The sequence below is a fragment of the Pteronotus mesoamericanus genome, unplaced genomic scaffold (assembly GCF_021234165.1).
Source record: "Pteronotus mesoamericanus isolate MK-2021 breed Mesoamerican mustached bat unplaced genomic scaffold, CSHL_Meso_final scaffold_651, whole genome shotgun sequence".
Classification (NCBI taxonomy): Eukaryota; Metazoa; Chordata; class Mammalia; order Chiroptera; family Mormoopidae; genus Pteronotus; species Pteronotus mesoamericanus.
This window is the reverse complement of record NW_026555325.1, coordinates 27,902,662-27,921,941: the sequence shown is the minus strand read 5'-3', so window position 1 is coordinate 27,921,941 and position 19,280 is coordinate 27,902,662. Positions and strand designations below refer to the sequence as shown.

General features: G+C 35.3%; 1 protein-coding gene across 1 annotated transcript in view; it reads left to right on the top strand.

Annotated features, from left to right (window-relative positions):
• LOC129061725 (sodium channel protein type 1 subunit alpha) overlaps positions 1–19,280 on the top strand; it is a 101,829-nt gene that overhangs the window by 25,783 nt on the left and 56,766 nt on the right. Inside the window, exon 2 of the mRNA XM_054562471.1 lies at positions 8,057–8,369. Within this exon, the coding sequence (XP_054418446.1) occupies positions 8,106–8,369 (264 nt within the window). The 5' untranslated portion in view covers positions 8,057–8,105. The remainder of the gene's footprint in view (positions 1–8,056; positions 8,370–19,280) is intronic.

Genomic DNA, 19,280 nt, shown 5'->3' with positions numbered 1-19,280 from the left:
TTTTTATATTTTTAATTGTTATTCTATTACAGTAGTCCCACTTTTTCCCCCCTCCACCCATCCCACCCTCCAGCTCCCACAGTCAGTTCCCACACTGTTGTCCATGTGGGTCATTTATGCATGTTCTTTTTCTAGTCCCTTCCCCTTCTTTCCACCATTAACCTCTTCCCTCCTCCTCTCTGGTTACTTTCAGTCTGTTCCATGTTTCCATGCCTGTGGTTCTATTTTGTTTGTTGTGTTTTTTGTTTGTTAGATTCTTCTTATAGGTGAGATCATATGGTATATGTCTTTCATGGACTGGCTTGATTCACTTAGAGTAATATTCTCCAGTTCCACTCATGCTGTCACAAAAGATAGGAGTTCCTTCTTTCTTTCTGCTGCATATTATTTCATTGTGTGAAAGTATCACAGTTTTTTTTTTATCTACTCATTTACTGATGGGCAATTAGGTTGTTTCTAGCACTAGGCTATTGTAAATAGCACTGCTATGAACATAGGGGTGAATAAGTTCTTTTGAATTGGTGACTCAGGATTTGTTATTCAGATTTTTAAACGTAGTCTTTATTTCTGCCAAAATACTTCATTTCTTAGATTTGTTTTGTGTTTCTCCCAGGAATATAATTCATTGAGTGCATTCTAGTTTAATATGGCTATTTGTGTTATATTTGCATACATTTTATTTAAAATCATTTAAGTACTTAAAAATTATTTCAGAATTATTGGAAACTGGCAGGCACTGGTTTGGGAATCAGGAAATAAAAGTTCTGATTCCACTCCTATCATTAATGAGCTCTGTGAGCCTGGACAAATCACATCTTTATTTGGGCAGTAGGAAGCACACAAATTCTAAACAAAGAAATTTACTCTGTTTAATTCACTTTGTTTTCTGTTAAATGAGAGGAATGGATTAGATGTTATATTACTTTTCTTTAAGTGTTTGCTATTTCCTGGTTTTCTGATTTACTTTGTCTGATTTTCTTAAAATGATTTACTTAACATTTCAGAAGTTCAGAGGCTGAGGCAAACCAAGTCTTTTGTTCCTGAAAGCCTGTGTTGTAAACTCCAATGGCCTGTTCTGCATTCACATCAGATACTCTTACATTACACACACTTGTCAGTAAGGAAACACTTAAAAGCCACAACCTGTGAAAACCTGAGACAGGATGTTTAGTTTACTCATCAATTAGTCAATTGAATTTTTCCTTGTAAATTTCTTTCAGGGTCATATAAGGCATAAAATAATAGCAGTTATCATAATAGGTCATAATGGCGACAGTAGAAGCTTAAATGAAAAGATTAGAGAACTTCCAAAAAGAGCAAAATAAAACCAGAGACATGGAAATAAAGAACAAATTGACAGTAACCAGAGAGGAGGAAGGAGGAGAATAATGTGGGAAAGAAGGGGAAGGGTGAAGTCAAGGAACATGTGCAAAGGACCCAAAGACAAGGACATTTGAGTTATATTTTTTAATATTTATTTATATTTAATTACATTTTAAATTATTGATTTATTTTAATATATTAATAATACCAAATTAAGATTTTTAGTTATATTTGAATATAAGGTGTACTTATGTGTACTTATGGTTGAAGAAACACTTTCATTAACCTTGGTATTATTATAATATGGGTTAAATTGCTCACATATAAATGTAATTCTAGTGTCTGCCTTAATTTATAATTTCATATATGGTATTTGAAGTGATCATAGCTGTCAGTGCAAAACTGTATTCCTATCCAAGAATAGTATATGCCTTTTCATCCATTTATACTTTTCAGTTTATTCAAAACTTAAAAAAACTCTTATATTTTATTCATGAAATTTTCATCAATTGTATTTTCCCCTTTTAAATAGACTTTTTTTAGTCCCAGCCAGTGTGGCTTGGTTGATTGGACACTGGAAAGCTGCAGGTTCACTTCTGTTCAGAGCACATACCTAGCCTGCAGGTTCAGTCCACACTTGGGCCATGTGTGAGAGGCAACTGATTGATGTTTCTCACATCAATGTTCTTCCCCATCACCCCCAAATCGCTAAATGTATCTTCAGGCAAGGATTTTTTTTAACTTACTTTTTTAAGTTCCCAGGAAACTGAATAGGAATGGCATGTTCCTGTCTATGCTCTGCCCCCACAAAAGCACAGTCCACCATTAACAGTGCACAGCAGAATGGTACATTTGTTAGAGTGAGGAAACTATGGTGACACATCATTATCACTCAAAGTCCACCCCTGGTACTGAGCATTCTATGGATTTGGACAACTGTATAATGACATGTATCCACCATTATAGTATCATACAGAAAACTTTCACTGCCTTAAAAATCCTCTGTGCTTTACCTATTTATCTTTCCCTCCCCCCAATCTCTGGCAACTGCTAATCTTTCTACTGTCTCCATAGTTTTGCCTTTTTCAGAGTGTCATATAGTTGGAATCATACAGTAGGTACGCTTTCAGTTTGATTGGCTTCTTCCAATTAGTAATATGCATTTATGTTTCTTCCATGTTGTTTTATAGCTTGATAGCTCATTTCTTTTTAGCACTAAATTATCCTATTGCCTGTTCATACCAGTTTGCTGATCCATTTATCTTAGAAACCATCTTGGTTGCTTACAATTTTTGCAATTATGAATAAAGCTGTTATAAACATCCAGGTGCAGGTTTTTGTGTGGACATAAGGTTTCAAATCATTTTGATAAATACCAAGGAGGGAAACTGCTGGATTGTTGGTAAGACTAAGTTTTATTTTGTGAGAATTGCCAAACTGTCTTCCAAAGTGGCGGTACCATTCAGTGTCTATATTGCATTCCCAACAGCAATGAATCAAGAGCTCCTGTTTTGCCACAACCTTGCCAGCATATGGTGTTGTCACTGTTCTGGATTTTGGCCATTCTATTAGGTGTGAAGTGATATTTCATTGTTGTTTTAATTTGCATTTCTCTGGTGACATATGATGTGGAGCATCTTTTCAAATTCTTATCTGCATGTCTTCTCTCATGAGGTAACTCTTAAGGGCATTGGCCCATTTTTAAATCAAGGTGCTTGTTTTCTTATTGTTGAGTTAAGAGTTCTATTTTAAAAATTATTTTAGAGAGGGAGAGAGAAACAAACATTGAGCTATTGTTTCCCTTATTTGTGTATTCATTATTTGTTTCTTGTGTGTGCCCTGTCTAGAGATGGAACTGGCAACCTTGGCATACCGGAACGACACTCTGACCAACTGAGCTACTAGCCAGGCAATGTCCTTGGTCAGCTTTGCTTTTGCAAATATTTTCTATGGATTGTCTTTTTACTAATTTGACATTGTCTTTCATAGAGCAGATGATTTTAATTTTAATTAAGTCTTGCTCACCAATTATTCTTTTAATGGATTGTGTTTTCGGTATTTATTTAAAAAGTCATTGCCAAACAAAAAATCATCTAAATTTTATCCTAATTTGTCTTCGTAGGAGTTCTATAGTTTTTCACTTTACATGTAGGTCTGTGATCAATTCTGAGTTAATTTTTGTGAAAGGAAAAGGATCTGTGTCTAGAGTCTTTTTTGGGGGGGCGGGGGATGGGGGAAGTCCAGTTTGTTCAGCACTACTTTTTGGAAAATACTGTGTTTGCTCTATTGTATTGACTCTGTTCCTTTATCAAAGATCAGTTGGCTATATTCATGTGGGTCTACTTCTGGTCTCTTTATTCTGTTCTGTTTCTCTGTAAACTATTTGCTAATACTGCACTGTCTCAATCACTGTAGATTTTTTAAAACTTATTTGTGCATATACATGTATTTTTTTAATCCTCACCTGAGGACATTTTTATTGATTTTAGAGGTGGGGGGACGGGAAGGGGAGAGAAAGGAGAAAAACATTGATTAGTTGTTTCTTGTCTGTGCCCTGACCGGGAACCAAACCTGCAACCTAAGTATGTGCTCTGACCAGGAATCAAAGCCAGGACCTTTTGATTTACCACTCCAACCAGCTGAACCACACCAGCCAGGGCATTGCTGCAGTTTTATAGTAAGTTTTGAAGTAGGGTAGTGCCAGTCATAAAACTTTATTTCTTGGTTATTCATCTCTGCATATAAACTTTAGAATCAGTTTTTTGATGTCCACAAAATAACTTGCGGGAATTTTCACTGAGATTGCATCGATCAGTAGATAAGTAGACCAATAGATATCAGGTTGGAGAAACCTCACATCTCAATAATACTGAGCAGGAATTATCTCCCCATTTATACAGTTCTTTGATTTTTTAAATCAGTTTTACAGTTTTCCTCATATTCACCTTGCACATAATCTGTCATATTTATACCTATCTCATTTTGTAAGGTGGTAATATAAATGATTTTTTAATTTTAAATTCCATGTTTATTGTTGGTGTATAGGAAAGTGATTGGCTTTTGTATATCAACATTATAGCGTGCAAATTTGCTATAATTGCATATTAGTTCTAGGAATTCTTTTGTTCATTCTTTTGAATTTTCTACATAATTATGTCATTAGCTATAAAAACACTTCTATTTTATCTTATCAATATGTATCCATTTTATTGTCTTATTGTATCAGCCAGGACTTCCAGGATAATGTTTAAAAAGAGTGGTGAGGGGGAACCTCCTTGCTTTGTTTCCAACAGTGAGAAAGTTTCTACTGTCTTCCATTGTATTTTTAAATATGTCTTGTTCCTATAAAGTAAATTTATTGAGTTTTTTATGTTACTTTTCAACTTATGCAACTTGATTTTCTTACCACTTGTAGGTATTTTTCAGACATTTCTATTGAATTTTCTTGGCATATAATCTTATATATGCAAGTAATTATAATTTTACTTCCCTTATTCTTATCTTTAAAAAGTAATTACCTCTCATATCTAATTGTATTGATTTGTACCTCCAGCAAATTGTTAAGTAATAGTGTTGATTTTTATCTTTAATGAAAATACACCTAGGATAACTTTGTAAAGTGTATTGCTGACTTTAGGGTTCATATAAATAAGTATATTTATATTTTAACATACTATGAAGGTGGCATTGTTTACTTGTGGAGAAAAGTTATTTATTCAGCAAAAAATGTTGGAACAACTGGAAAAAATGTATCTCTACCTCACTTGACAGAGAAAACAAACTCCAAGTAGATTACAAAATTAAATTTATAAAATTAAACCACAACAATGTTAAAAGTTCAACAAAACACAATATGTGACATGTTCCTCCACATCTCCAGGGACATGGGTGCTTTCCTAAGCATGACACAAAATCTAAAAGCCAAAGAAGGATTAGAGTACGATCATCACATAAATGGTGTGTAAGTTTTAATTAAAAATAATTAGATCTATAGCACAAAAACATCCTAAAGTCAAAGAATATATACTTTTTTAAAAGACCCCACATCACAAAATTATTCAGTTCATGTCATAATTAAAAAAGGTTCTATAGATTAAAAAGGAAAAGAAAATGAAAACATGGGTTGTTCTTTAAATGGGCAGTCACAGAGAAGAAAATAAAGTAGCTCTTAAACATATGAAAAAAAGTTCAGCTTTTCTCATAATAAAACAAATGCTAATTAAAACTATGACTTCATTTTTGTCCCAATCAGATTGGAAGTGTTGAAAATATGCTAATGTTATGTGGTGTGGATATAGATGAACAAGCGCTGTGTTACACTGCTCTCAAGAGAATCGACTGGTACCGGCTTCATAGAGAGTAATTATGCAATTATATCAAAATAAAAGATTTACTTCTTGCACACCTAAACTTACCTTTAGAAATTAACACCATAAATAAATCTACACATTTGTTAAAGTATGTGTATAAAATATATTCATTGCAGTTTTATTTTTAATAGCAAAAGATTGGAAACAACCTGAATACCCATGACTGGGGAATTGACTCAATAAATTATAGTACATACAAACAATGGAAAATTGTGTCACCAATAAAGAGGAAGAGCTGAATCTATAAAAACTGACAAGGAATGAACTCTAATACATTTAAGTGAAAAATGCAGGGTGCAATACATTTTCTATGGTAAGATACTGTGTGATGTATTTTTAAATAGAACATGTATACATATACTCATGTGATCAATGTATCCCTATTACATTTTTAGAAAAATAGCTGGAAACAGATAACCACTGAGAAAAGGAATTGAGTGCTGGACAAGATGAAAGGGAGATTTTACACAGTATTTTTGTTAAATTGTTTGAATTTACATCATTTACATATTTTTTATCAAAAAAAAGTTCATTAAAAATAAAAACCATAATTGCATCTCTGCCATCATATTTTCCTTGTGAGAAAAATTCACCAATTTCTTATCCCTAAACTTGTATCTCCAAATAAGTAAAGGCCATTATTTTCTTGATGCCTTATTGGAGAAATAGAGCTTCCTTTGATTTAAATTTACTAATGTAATTTTTTTTGGTTCTTTCAGTGATTGCAGGTAGATTTTAAGGAGCTCTGAAAGGTTTGTTATATAACTCAATAAACTGAAGGTAAAAATTTAGACTTAAATTCCCCCTTCTTTCTGGTCACCCACTGAAAATATGGTCACAAACTTCACAGCAATGGAAACCTCCTTCAGTGAAATTTGAGGTCCCTATAGGACTTTTCACAGAATAGTTATAGCTACAATTTTATTATTGCAATTCACATACACCAAAGATGCAATTAACTGGATCATAGCTTGCTGACCTCAATGAGTTAATGCAGTGTCCAAAACAAACTTGTGTCCAAGCAGTAGCTTAGGCTCTGGGAAGTTTTGGCTCAGTAATATCTGTGAAATTTGAGCTCATATTAAATACGCCTAAAAACAATGCATTTGAGATTTGGCCTCTGGCATCATATCAGGTCTGACTCTGCTGTCTGGAGTTGAGAGTTTTGCTCAGGTTCTCATAATATGTTTAGCACCATAGGACTATAGTATCAGCAAGAATATTATTATTGCTTTAGTGAAGAAAAACAATGCAGTTCCTATTGAGCCCGTGGTATCCTCTCTTCTTTCTTGCTCTTTTTTTCCCTGAAATAGGAGGACCCTGCTGTCTCCTCAATCTTTAGCTGTTTTCTCCCACTGCGACTCAATCTAGTAATTCTTTCCTAGTCTAGTCTTTCATTCTTAGTCATATCAATGGCATTTGTTCAGTCTTGAATTTTCTCTTTCTGTATGTGTTCAGGTAAGCCAGCCTCAGCATGGCTATTGATAGGAGTAGATCACAGTTCTGGTTGTCTCCTACTCAGAATAGATGAAGACCCAATGAGGACAGCAATGACTATTTGATCATTAAGGCTGGTTTCAGCAAACTGTTCTGACCGCCTTGGCCAGGAGCCACTAATCCGGGCTAGGGGGTTGGGTTTTATATCCTCTTAGAGATGGCTCCCTTTCCCCTTCGTTCTGCTTATGAGCTAACCATTGTCTCCATGGGGCTACATCCTCATGTGCTTGTCTCACAGAGGGAACAGCCCATTAGGGACATGGTGGTATTTAGCCTAATGTACTTCAATTAAGGCTAGACTTGAACCACTTTCTTAACTTATGGCACAGTTCCTGTATCGGCAAAGCACAAGAATGAATAAACATGGTTGGTACACTTAACAAAATCCCAGATAGAAACCATATCTGTTAAGCCAAACTCATAGAAGCAGAAAGGAGAATGGTGGTTTCAAGGGCATGGAGGAGGGAGAAATGGGAGCTCCTGCTATTCAGATCTGAGCTGTGTCTATTCTCATGTTATATCAAGGACTCATACATTCAGGGTCTGCTGAAGGAAAAGTTGTCATTTAAAACAAATTGGTGGCCTTTTTATCACTCCTGAAGTAACTGGAATAAGTGCTAAAGATCTGCTATATAAGTTTGTACCTATAGTTAACAGTCCTGTCTTATGCACTTAAAATTTCTGTCCAAAGGGTAGATCTAATGTTAAGTGTTCATACTACAAAAAAAAGAATTCATATTTAGTTAGCAAATTATATTTCAATTTAATTGGACACAAAAATTTCAGTACTCTAGTATTTAAGGCAAGAGTTTATAGATATTGTCTTCTCTTAATCACCATAAAATATCAGCATTCTTTTTTTTTAGGACTTTCATATGAAGAGTAAATGGTAATTAAAATGTGCAGGATGACAAGATGGAGCAAACAGTGCTTGTACCACCAGGACCTGACAGCTTCAACTTCTTTACCAGAGAATCTCTTGCGGCTATTGAAAGGCGCATTGCAGAAGAAAAGGCTAAGAATCCCAAACCAGACAAGAAAGATGATGACGAAAATGGCCCAAAGCCAAATAGTGACTTGGAAGCTGGAAAGAACCTTCCATTTATTTATGGAGACATCCCCCCAGAGATGGTGTCAGAGCCGCTGGAGGACCTGGACCCGTACTATATCAATAAAAAAGTGAGTGTTTTTTTATCAGGCATATTTTGCTGCTAATTGCCTACTGCATACTTCTTTGGACTCTCATAACACCAACACAGGTTGAATTAGCACTATCTTAAGTATCCTTCTGTTTAAGAAATAAAACACATCTGTGTGTGTTAATTTAAATACTTGAGAAATGAATTGATTATGCCACAACACACGGAGCTGTCCCAAATCTACCATGACAGATACCTAATAACAAATCTGTTATAGGCAGCTAATTTAATGAATTAGAAAATTCTCCCCAGAGATTGTATTTACTGTAGAATTTTATGTGTTTTCTGCACTTGAAAATTATAATTCATAAAGATTTCAAAAATATTATTAATTTTTCATGTAACAAAATTTGATGCCACAGGGTTTTTCAATTTTTAATTAGGTAATCTATATAAATCAGTTAATTCTGGAACATTTCTTTATGAACTCCAATTTTAAAAAATTATTCAATTTTTTTGTAAAATATATTTATATTGGTAAGAATTAATAAAAATGTAGTATTCAGAAGAACATATAAATGACATTTTAATGCCTGCATTTTCTGTATGTGTACTTGAGATGAATACCTTGTATTAAGTACCCAACTTTTCATTAAACCATGATTTCACAAAACCAAGAAGAAAAGACTACAGAAAAAGTTAAAATTTAAAAAAAATGTTATTGTATTGATTTTAGATTGAATTTATTACTAGTTAAAGTGCAACATTTCATTATCTTTTTATCTGACACAATACATTTTTGAACTCTTGGTGGAAGGGTATGGTACAAAAATTTTAATTAAACAAATGAAATATTTTAGTTGGACATACGCTAGACTCTTTGTTGCTGGCACAGTTCTTGACAACATGAAATTAGTCCTTGTCAAATGCCTAAGTTGGCAATTTTAATATGTGGATTTGAGACTGTTTTACTATAGTTTCAGAGATAAAAACCTCACAGTAGGATGACTAGCACTGTATTTATTTTTTTTTCTTTTAACTTTCAGGATATAGCTGGTGTAAGTGTAGCAGAGTTTCCCTTTTTAAAAACTGTTTTGTCCACTTTACAGTAAAAAAGAGATACTCATTTTCCAAAGATTTCATTTTTTTCACTTAACATTACTTACAACATTGCCAAATCTTAGTAAGATATTCTCCATTTCATAACTGCCTTTTAAGTTATGAAAAATGTTGTACTTTATTAAATCAGTCCTTTGGAATACAATTTAACATATTGTCTGAAATATATTTGAGCTAAAGCTCAAATGAAGCAAATATCAGGTTTATTTGTATAAGGAAAGTAAAAATGCAGATAATCCAATCATTCAAATATTTTAACTTATTTAAAATTACTTCATTATTAGAGTAATGACTCTGCTGTGTTTTAGACAGAAATTCATTCATCCCATGGAGTATGTTCATTCATTGGTAGGCAATGGGCATAGTCAGTCTATTCAAAGACTGCTCTTATCATGGGTTGAGGGGCTCGAACCCAGAAGAACTTTTACTACTCCCAGACACCCAGCGCCCGTCTCTCCAATAGTAATCACCTTCTAAAGATTGTTAAAGCCACTAGAGTCTTCACCAAACAGGGCTGGAAATCTAGCATCCCAGCTCATGTGCTATGTCCTTGTTTGTGAAACAGTAAATGAATGTTTTGAGAAAGACCAAACTAATGCATATTGACAAGGGCAGTGATTCTTCATGTGAAAACCAAATCATCTAATCAATCTTTTCCTTTATATTAAAGAGTTTTCAGACTAATAAAAGTTGTTATCTTGAGAAGACTTCCCAAAACAAAATGATTTGATTGGTTCATAATGAATGATAACAAAGGATGTAAAGGCAGATGGAAAACAAATCTATGCAAACCCTTTTACTATTTAAAAGAAAGACTTTAAAGCTTAGCGTGAAAGATCAGCTCTGATAGAATGACTAGTCAGTCAGGTTCTTGTGCTGACACAACCCTTATAAACTTTGTTAGGTTCTCATTCAAACTTGCTGTTAACATCTTCTGTCCTTATCTTCAAATGCACATTGTGTGAGGAAGGAAAAACACATTGGCATTTTGGAACAAATCACAGTGTGCAAGTAGAACAACCTGATAAGAAAAATATTGTTATCAGGCATTTTTCCCCAACGTAAGGCACATCCATTCCTTTCACATTGAGCTGACATCAAAGGAGTCTTCAAATGTAAGTCATTCAACAGCAATGCAAATTAAAACTTTTTGCAGGACTGAAGACCTTCAAAACTAATACAGCTTGCTTAGGACACCTGATTGAACTATGTGCTTAAAATTTCATTCTTTTGCATTCTCATGTTTTAAAACTTTCTCCAGTTGTCTGTACACAGTTTTCTAGTCTTAAATTTTCTTTTATAATTGGAATATTTCATTTTGAAAGAATAGTCTTAAATTCTGATTTTATTTGCTTTGATTAAAGTTGGAATGCTCAGCAAAATAATAACCTTTTAAAAATAATACATTGTTCTTTTGATAATTATGACTAATTTTATTCCAGTGACTTGAGTATCTGAGATTCTGAGATTGGCAGGGTGATCTTCATGAAAACAATGCAATGCACATGCACAGTACTCCGGCATAGCTATAAGGTCTAACGGTGGAAATCTCACGAGAGAAAATGCTTCTTAGAATGAGATTTCCCACTACTATTTCTACTGAGGATGTGGGTTTTATTGCCTGAGTGAGCTGGAATATGCTAACATCAGTTAGTTCAGTGACCTCCCTAAGGGTTTTCTCAAGTATGATAATTAATTAGTCATTTGTATCTATATACAAATTTTCTAGTTTCTTTCTTAATAATACATAGAATAAGTAAAGCAAGACTATTATAAAAATGGTTGCAGAATCTACCCTTTTTGTTATACTTTAGATTAAAGCCCATATATAAGGAATGTATATATACATATATACATGGAATTTATGTGTAAAGAATAGAAACAACACTAAGTTCTCTGTGATCTTCTACAAAGACAATGTCAGTGAGCTTATGGAAATGTCACTGCCAGTGGTACATTTCCAGATGGCATATGCCCACATATTTTTATCTTCTTTGCCCCAGTTTAAAATGTGCAAATTACATAAGGTTAAAAAATTCTACTAAAATTTTTAAACTAGTTTAATCCATGATCATGACACTATAGTATTAACTGAAGAAATAGTAGGAACCATCTCCTGAACACTCCTGGCGCATGGAAGCTTTAGGAGCTTTCCAGACCCTCAGATGCTTCAAGCCTTTTGAAGTCCAAGGTAAGAAATAAGGCATAAAATAGTGCTATTGGAATACTGTCACAGAACTTTACATACCATATGAGCTCTGCTCCAGTGGTCTTCAGAACACCATTCAAGGTTGGGTTCCTTGTTTGTTTATTTACTTTAGTTGTATAGCAAGGAACATTTAACTTGTGAAGGCACCTTTTTTTTTCCTTATGGGATTTCTTTTTTCAGTTACCTTTCATAGTTTAGGGTGGTTTTGCACCATTTGGCTATGCTTTCAAATTCTTCACCCATTCTTTATTACAGAAAACTTCTCCCTTCTCATGTTCTTCTTAAAATTACAGATGACTCACTAGTACCAAGGAAGGAAATATCCTTTTGACAGTGTGACAGTGTACTGGAAGTAGAAGAAGGTATTTTAGATCTGCAGTGAGAATGGATAAGTTTGTTAATTATGGAATGTAGGAATGTATCATTTAAAAATGTACCTTTTCCTTGATTGTCTCATGGATCATTTAAAAACAATTTATTTGCTCATTTTATCATTTTTTAAAATTTTACAATGTTTATTGATTTTAGTGAGAGTGGAAGGTGAGAGAGAGAGAGAGAGAAGAGAGGGAGAGAGGGCATCAATGTGAGGGAGAAACACAGATTGTTTGCCTCCCATATGTGCCCTGACCAGGGATCAAACTGACAACCTAGGGATGTGCCCTGACCAGGAATCAAACCCCCAAACTTTTGGTGTATAGGATGATGCTCCAACCAACTGAGCCACTGGCTAGGGCTTTATCAGCTCTTTTTGAAAAGATACACACTCCTTCTTAAATTCATGCCTGGTCTGTCATTGCTACAGGAATTTTTGTTGTGATATTGGGTAAAGAGAGTAATTTGCTTTGTTTTAAATTGAGTTTAGCAAATTTTTCCTGCAAAAGTAATCTAATAAAAAATCAGGAAAGTAGATGATAATTAAAAGCTTGTGATTCCATGAATTATCATATGGACAGTCCCCAATTTACAATTTCTCTTTGCAAATTATTAACTCTAGAATTAATAGTCAGCGGAGTTCTCCCTTACATTCAAGACAGTATAGCTGACTTTCAAGTCTTTCTCCTCTCCACCCCTCATGTCTTCCTTAAGCCCCTCTTTTCGTCACCTCTAAGCCTCTCTCTCAGAAACAATCCCAAGATTATGATATTGGTGATAAAATAATGGTTACTATTTATTGAGAACCTGCTGTATTAGTAAGGAACCATTCAAGTCAAAGTGATAAAAATGCAACAGAAACTGGTTTTAAAAAATAAAGGAAGAAGTGAATAGGCTGAATTTGATTTTAACATCAAAGAATTTAGTACCTAAAATGGCATCATCAGGACACAGTCCTTTTCCATTTTTGGTTCTGTTTTCACCTATGCTAACTGCATTCGTAGGCTGGCGCTTCCCACAGGATAGCAAAAATAGCCACCAGTGGCACCAAACTAACATTCTACAGCTCACTAACTCCACTTTTTCTTCCAAAGCTCTAACAAAAGCCCTGAAATAGGTTCTTATTAGGTCACATGGCCTCCTCTGAACCTATTGTGGCCAAGGGTTTGTGATGGTCTTATTGGCCAGAGCAGTTGACCTGTGTTGCCAAGGGGTGGGTCAGCTCCACAACAGCAGACAACAGGGCAGTGGCTTTTCTAAAAGGAAGAGATGGGGACGGTCAGAGAAGGTATGCTAGGCAGGCAAAAACAATAGCTCTGTATTCTGTACACTATGCATCAGGGTATTTACAGCTCTTACTTAATCCATACATCCTTCCAAGATAGTTTTCGTCTGTATTTAAAAATAATGAAACTGAGGTGAAGTAAGTTGCCTGAGATCACAAAGCTATTAAGTAGCCGAGACTAGATTGAAAACCTGATCTGTCAGCTTCCATGGCCCATTGCCATACTTTGAGTCGGCAGTTGTGCTAATGATACCGGTGGAAAAGACAAGCCAGTGATAGAATCTAAGTAAGACTGTTACTGCTTTTCCTGACCTCTACTCACACCACTTCGTTAGTTGTACTCCTTCTCTCCCAGGCTGGCAGTGTTTCCCAAAGTTGACTTGCCAATTCACTACTTCTGATCCATCAGGAGCATCCCCTGCCTTTGGAAAAACTAAAACTTTAAAGACTCAGTGGGTCTGGATCAGCTTCTAAAATAATTAGAAAATTACATTTGCCACCAGATTCTACATGTATGATAAGTGTGTTTTTTCCCCCAAAGAGGACAGATTCAGAAAACTTCAGTTGTGCGCATCTGTTAAAGAAAGGGCACTCAAACTGGGATCTGAAGGACAGAAAAGAGAAAAGAAAGAAGAATCTTCCAGGGAAAGAGAACAAACAGTCTATCAGATAATATGTAATGTAGCTGGACTGTACTAAGGAAGAGGAGCACAGGATGAGGTTGGGAGGGGGGCCTGGGGCTAGGTAAAAGCCTCTTTTTAGTACAGCTTAAAGAGTTTGAAGCTTATGGGCAAACTGAATTATCAGAAGGCTTTGGGTGAAGAAGTGACATGGTCTACTTTACATTTTAAAAGATCAAGTTAGGAGTCTTTCTGGACACTTGGTCTAGATTTTCGACAATGAAGATGGAGAATAATGGATGGGATCGGGATCTCTTTTGGAGGTGTGATGTTTAAGTATCAGAGGGAAGGAGGTAATGGCCTTGTTTTCTAAATATGGAATTTGGGAAGAAATTTATTGAACAGGGAAGTTCCGATGTGAAAACTGGCACTGCTTTCAGATATGTAAGTTTTCATAGGTGTATATATTTGAACACCAAACAGCACACATTTAGAATTTATTAAGGGCATTCACATGTTTTATTTTTCTTCATCCAAACAAGCTTGGGATTAGTTCTATTACATTTATTCTCCTTTTAGAGGTAGAGATTGACATGGAACAATTTGCTCAAAGTTTTCACACAAGGCCGTACTAAAACTGGACCTCAAAGTAGTTTTTCCAGGTGATAAAAAGTTAACTGAGCATTTAATACCACCCCTACGGTGCAGGATAAGATAAAGAGTTGAGAAATATTTAATCCCCAGACTTTGTCATTTCCCCTGTGGTTATGGTTTTCTTCTCTCTGTCTGAGGTAGACAGAGACATAGGTGTCAGCACACCTGGCGGTGAGAGCCCCGCCGGTACCTCACGTGGGGTCACTTCCTGCACTGGCCCCGCCCCCCCGTTTCACCCAGTTCCAGGCCAGGGACAGCAGTTTCACGGACTCTTCTCTGGGTACCAACTCTTCTCTGTTGCAGGAGTTTAAAGCAAAGAAAATAACAGGCTGTGAGGCATACAGTCCACAGACATATTTAATTTAGTTGTCTCACGCAATATTTAAAATTTTGAATCAGTATCTCAGACTTACACATCTCGATTATATACACAGTCACACACGCACACACATGCATAATCATGCATTTTTTGGATTTCTAATTTGCTTACCAAAAATCGACAGGTACCTCTTGCCACCTAGCTGCTGTGAACATTTTGATTTCTGATTACTGACTTAAAGACCACCTGTGTAGTTAGGTGAAGGATGTATATCAAAGCTTAGCGGGCCCCAGACAGGCAAGTGCCACAGGTTGTTTTTTAGGCTGATTGTCCCTAGTCTGGAGGGAGAAACAGAATGAGAGTAGGAGAGAAGAAAGTCTTTTTCATGTTGCATGCTCACTTCAGAGTCAGATAAAGAACTTGAAGAAAGCTTTCCATCCCTCAGTGAGCCAGAAAAGGTGGGAAATCTTGGCTTGAATCCACAGGTTATTATAAATAGGCAAGGTACAAATAAGTAGGTGAAACCATTTCAAGAGCCCACAGGAAAAAAATAGAATTAGATGCTGTGGAACTCCCTCAGTATGCGAAATGTCCCCAGAGATATGTCATTACAGGCATCCCTTGACTTTCTGTGCAGTTCTTTACACCCAAAGCTCTGAAGCATCTCTCCTCCTGCCGCAAGACTCTTACTCTACCCCTCCCTGCTGGAACCTCTTCTTAAGCCAGCAGCCTGGAGCTGGAAAAGGTTTGATCCCACTTCTGGCAGGAGATAGAGCCAGGGAATTCTCCTAGTTCCAATGCCAGGGCAACAACAAGGAAATAGAGGTATTCCTTGCAGCCCAACCTAGTACTCTGTTGCAGGAAAATATATTCAAAATTCTAATCAATTGACTTCCAGGTAACATTTTCAAACACAGTGTGTACACAAGTTGAAAACTGCTTGTTTTAAATTTTGAAGCTAAGGTATACATTTAATAACCAAAAGTGTGTTCTGCATTTTTCAATTGTTCATGATCATTGCTAACCTTTCTCTGTTACATATAGATTTTGTCATTGAATCCACATGTACAGCATAATTACTGATAATTTGGGCAATGTTAAAAAATCACTAGTTAGCCAAAACAGATTCACAGCCCTATTGCAGAATCACCTGAGCTATTTTTTAAAAGTACAGAATACTAGGCATGAGAATCTCTACTGAACTGAAATCACACCATTATGAGCTAAATATACTTATTCGCATTTTTCAAAACAGGCAAGTGAGCCACAGGAAAGTCGGGTAACTTGTCTAGGATTTCACTGCTGGAAGGCACCAGAGCCAGATTTTGAACAAGGCATCAGATTCCAGAGTCTGCACTCTTCATAACTACGTAACTAAAACAAATCTTACTTATATTTTCCCAAAGTTTCTTTACAGGCTATTAAGCTGTTGATTGCTGGGGGTGATTACCCATTTTTCTTGGTTTGATTTTAAAGTGAGAAATGATGTTTTACCTGGCAGCCTTGCTAAAGAGAGTCTGACCTAGCGGTACAATGAATGGTTTATGTCTAGGTCGGTGTTGCCCAATATAATAGACAAAGCCATGTGTGGTTCTTCTATGTAAAATGTGGCAAGCCCAGACTTTAAGATTTAGGATTGCATAAAAAGGATGTAAAATGTCTCAATATTTTTAATATTGATTTCATCCCTAAATAGTAACATTTAAGAAATATTGGATTAAAGAAAACATTATTAAAATTAATTTCACCTGCTTCTTTTTTACTTTTTTAAAACATGGCTATTATTTAAAATTACATATGTAGTTCAGAGTTTTAGTTTACATATTTCCTTTGAAGAGCTTTGACATAGGTAAACCTTCATTTATCCTTCTAGGCTTTCTTCTATTAGTGGACACCGTTAAACATTCACTAGTTTATAAGCTCCTTCGAGTAATGACTTGCATATCTTTATTTCCCCTATAAACCGTAGCATAGTGCTGTGTAAATATTGAGCTAAACAAAACACATCTTTTACAATGAAGTCAATTAAGTTTAAATTTGGACCTAAAACTAATTCCATGCTACTTTCCAGGTAATTGCAATGCTCATACATATTAACAGTTTATTATACAGGGGCTCAAGGAATGTTACTTTAGTTTGATAACTATATATGAAGAGATAAGTGACAAACTTTGACCAATATTTAATATACAGGGTCTGACACAAATAATGCCCTTTTTTATTACAAAATCATGAGCATGTAATTCTGTAACATAACAATATCACACTCAAGCTCACCATATGACATTTTAGGTGTGATGTCCAAATTGTTGTCCATCTTGTGTGAGACCTTCATGTGCTGTACCAGCCACACTCAATGCATTACTTCTGCTGGACGCTGTAAATAAAGAGCTGTGTTCCTACATATGTATCTTTATAGTGATAGTTCATTTATAGAATCTCATTTTTCTAATTCATTCAAAATGCTATGTTTTGACATTTGTTCTCAGACACAAAATTATTTGCATGTTAAAATGATTTCATGAATTTCCTACAGCCTTGGGCTCTAGAGAAGTCCATTCCAGGCTAGATGCCTTTTCTTCTCCATGATCAATTCTGACCTTTTTCTTTCATACTGAAGTGACTTCAGGCAATAAAGATTATCCTGAGTTGTGCTAATGAAATTTTTGTAGAACTAGTTTAGATTTAAAGGATGTCAAGGAACTTCACGGTAATAAGCGATTCAATACATTCTGTAAAAAAAAAAAAAAAGGTCAACACTGAGTTATGTGTTTAGAAATGGTTAAGATGGTAAAGTTTGTTATATAGTTTACCACAATAAAAAAAATTGAGCAGAAAATGTAAAAAATCACACTCAGTTGAATAGTTTGTAAATCTTGATTTGCTTAAAGTTATATAATACAGAGTGGGCAAAAGTAAGATTACAGTTGTTTGTATGGAAAATAATACAATTAATAATAACACAAGAATAAATTATTTCATATACTCACAACTGTAAATCTGCTTTTTCTCCACTGTATTTGTTTATACAGTTTGAGGTACATAACATCTTTGATACTTACTTTGATCCTTTCTTATTTGTTAAATGGCGAAGGCAAGTATCTATATGTTTGAAATTCTACAGTTACTTGACTACTTGTAACATACATTTCTTATAAATATTGTTTAAAAATGATCATCTTTCATACATTTTTGAATTTTATACATAAATTAAGGGAATACCACCTAAAATCAGTGAGAGTTTCCAACTAAGCCTGGAACAATTGAGAACTATGTCCATTTGCCTTTAACTGTTATGTCCAAGTATTAAATCCTCTACATGAAAGGACTTTGAGCATTAGCATTGCTTAGCCACTTCAGGGGTGCAGTGGCTTTCGTTCAACTCACCTTAATGGGTCCAGCGCTTAGCACTCCCATTTTGGGCTCCTATGTGTTCAATTTCTGAGTTTTGCTTCTTTTTTACTCTAGTCCTCAGGGAAGAATTTTCCTTTTTCTCCTCTTCCCCCTCTTTTGGCCTCCACAGCTTTGCCTAATGCTTTGCCACCCTCTTCACCAATTACTTCCTTCTTCCTTTGAGATGGAAGGTGCACATGGCCAGAGTCGCAGGTGATCTCTTCTGCACATGGTCCCGTGCCCTTAAGATGAGTCAGGTGATTTGCCTTGTCCACTGAGCTATAGTGTCATCATCGTCCCCCTTACCCTCAAGCCCATGATTTAGGCCATCTATGAATTGTAACTTCTTTCTCAGTATCTCTTTGAATCACTAGTATCTATTTCAAAATTAGCTTGTAATGTTATTTGATATGAGGAGATTCTTATTTTTAAAATATATATGCTAGGTTATATTTATATTGGCTCTTCCATTCCGAGCCTCCAATATTTCTATCCATGCCAGGTTTTACTTGGCATGTTTTTGGAGAAAGGAAGCATATGCTGTAGGCTTGCAAGGTGGACCATACTCAGTCCTAAATTAGCTTACTTTGGACCTATTTGTGTCCTTGATGCAAGTACCCCCTGAGGCAAAGTCATTTGAATTGCAAAAGTCTGTTCATGTTTTATGATAAACTCACAATGTCATTTAGGGAAAGGATAATTGAATGAATCAGAAAAAAAGGGGACTAGGTATTGTAGACACAGGTGGTGGTTCTTCCAGTAAGCACAGGTGAAGTCTTCCCCTCCTACAATGGACTTGGTATACAGCGTTTTGTTTGTTTTTGGTTTTGTTTTTTGTATTCTGAACCAGAGATTTTGGTAAGGTGAGGTCACCATTCTCCTAAAACACAATAAAATTAATTGCTAGAAAATTGAGAATAGACCTATAAAACACACCTCCTGTTTATTATTGCAGGCAACAGATATAGAATTAGTTCGTC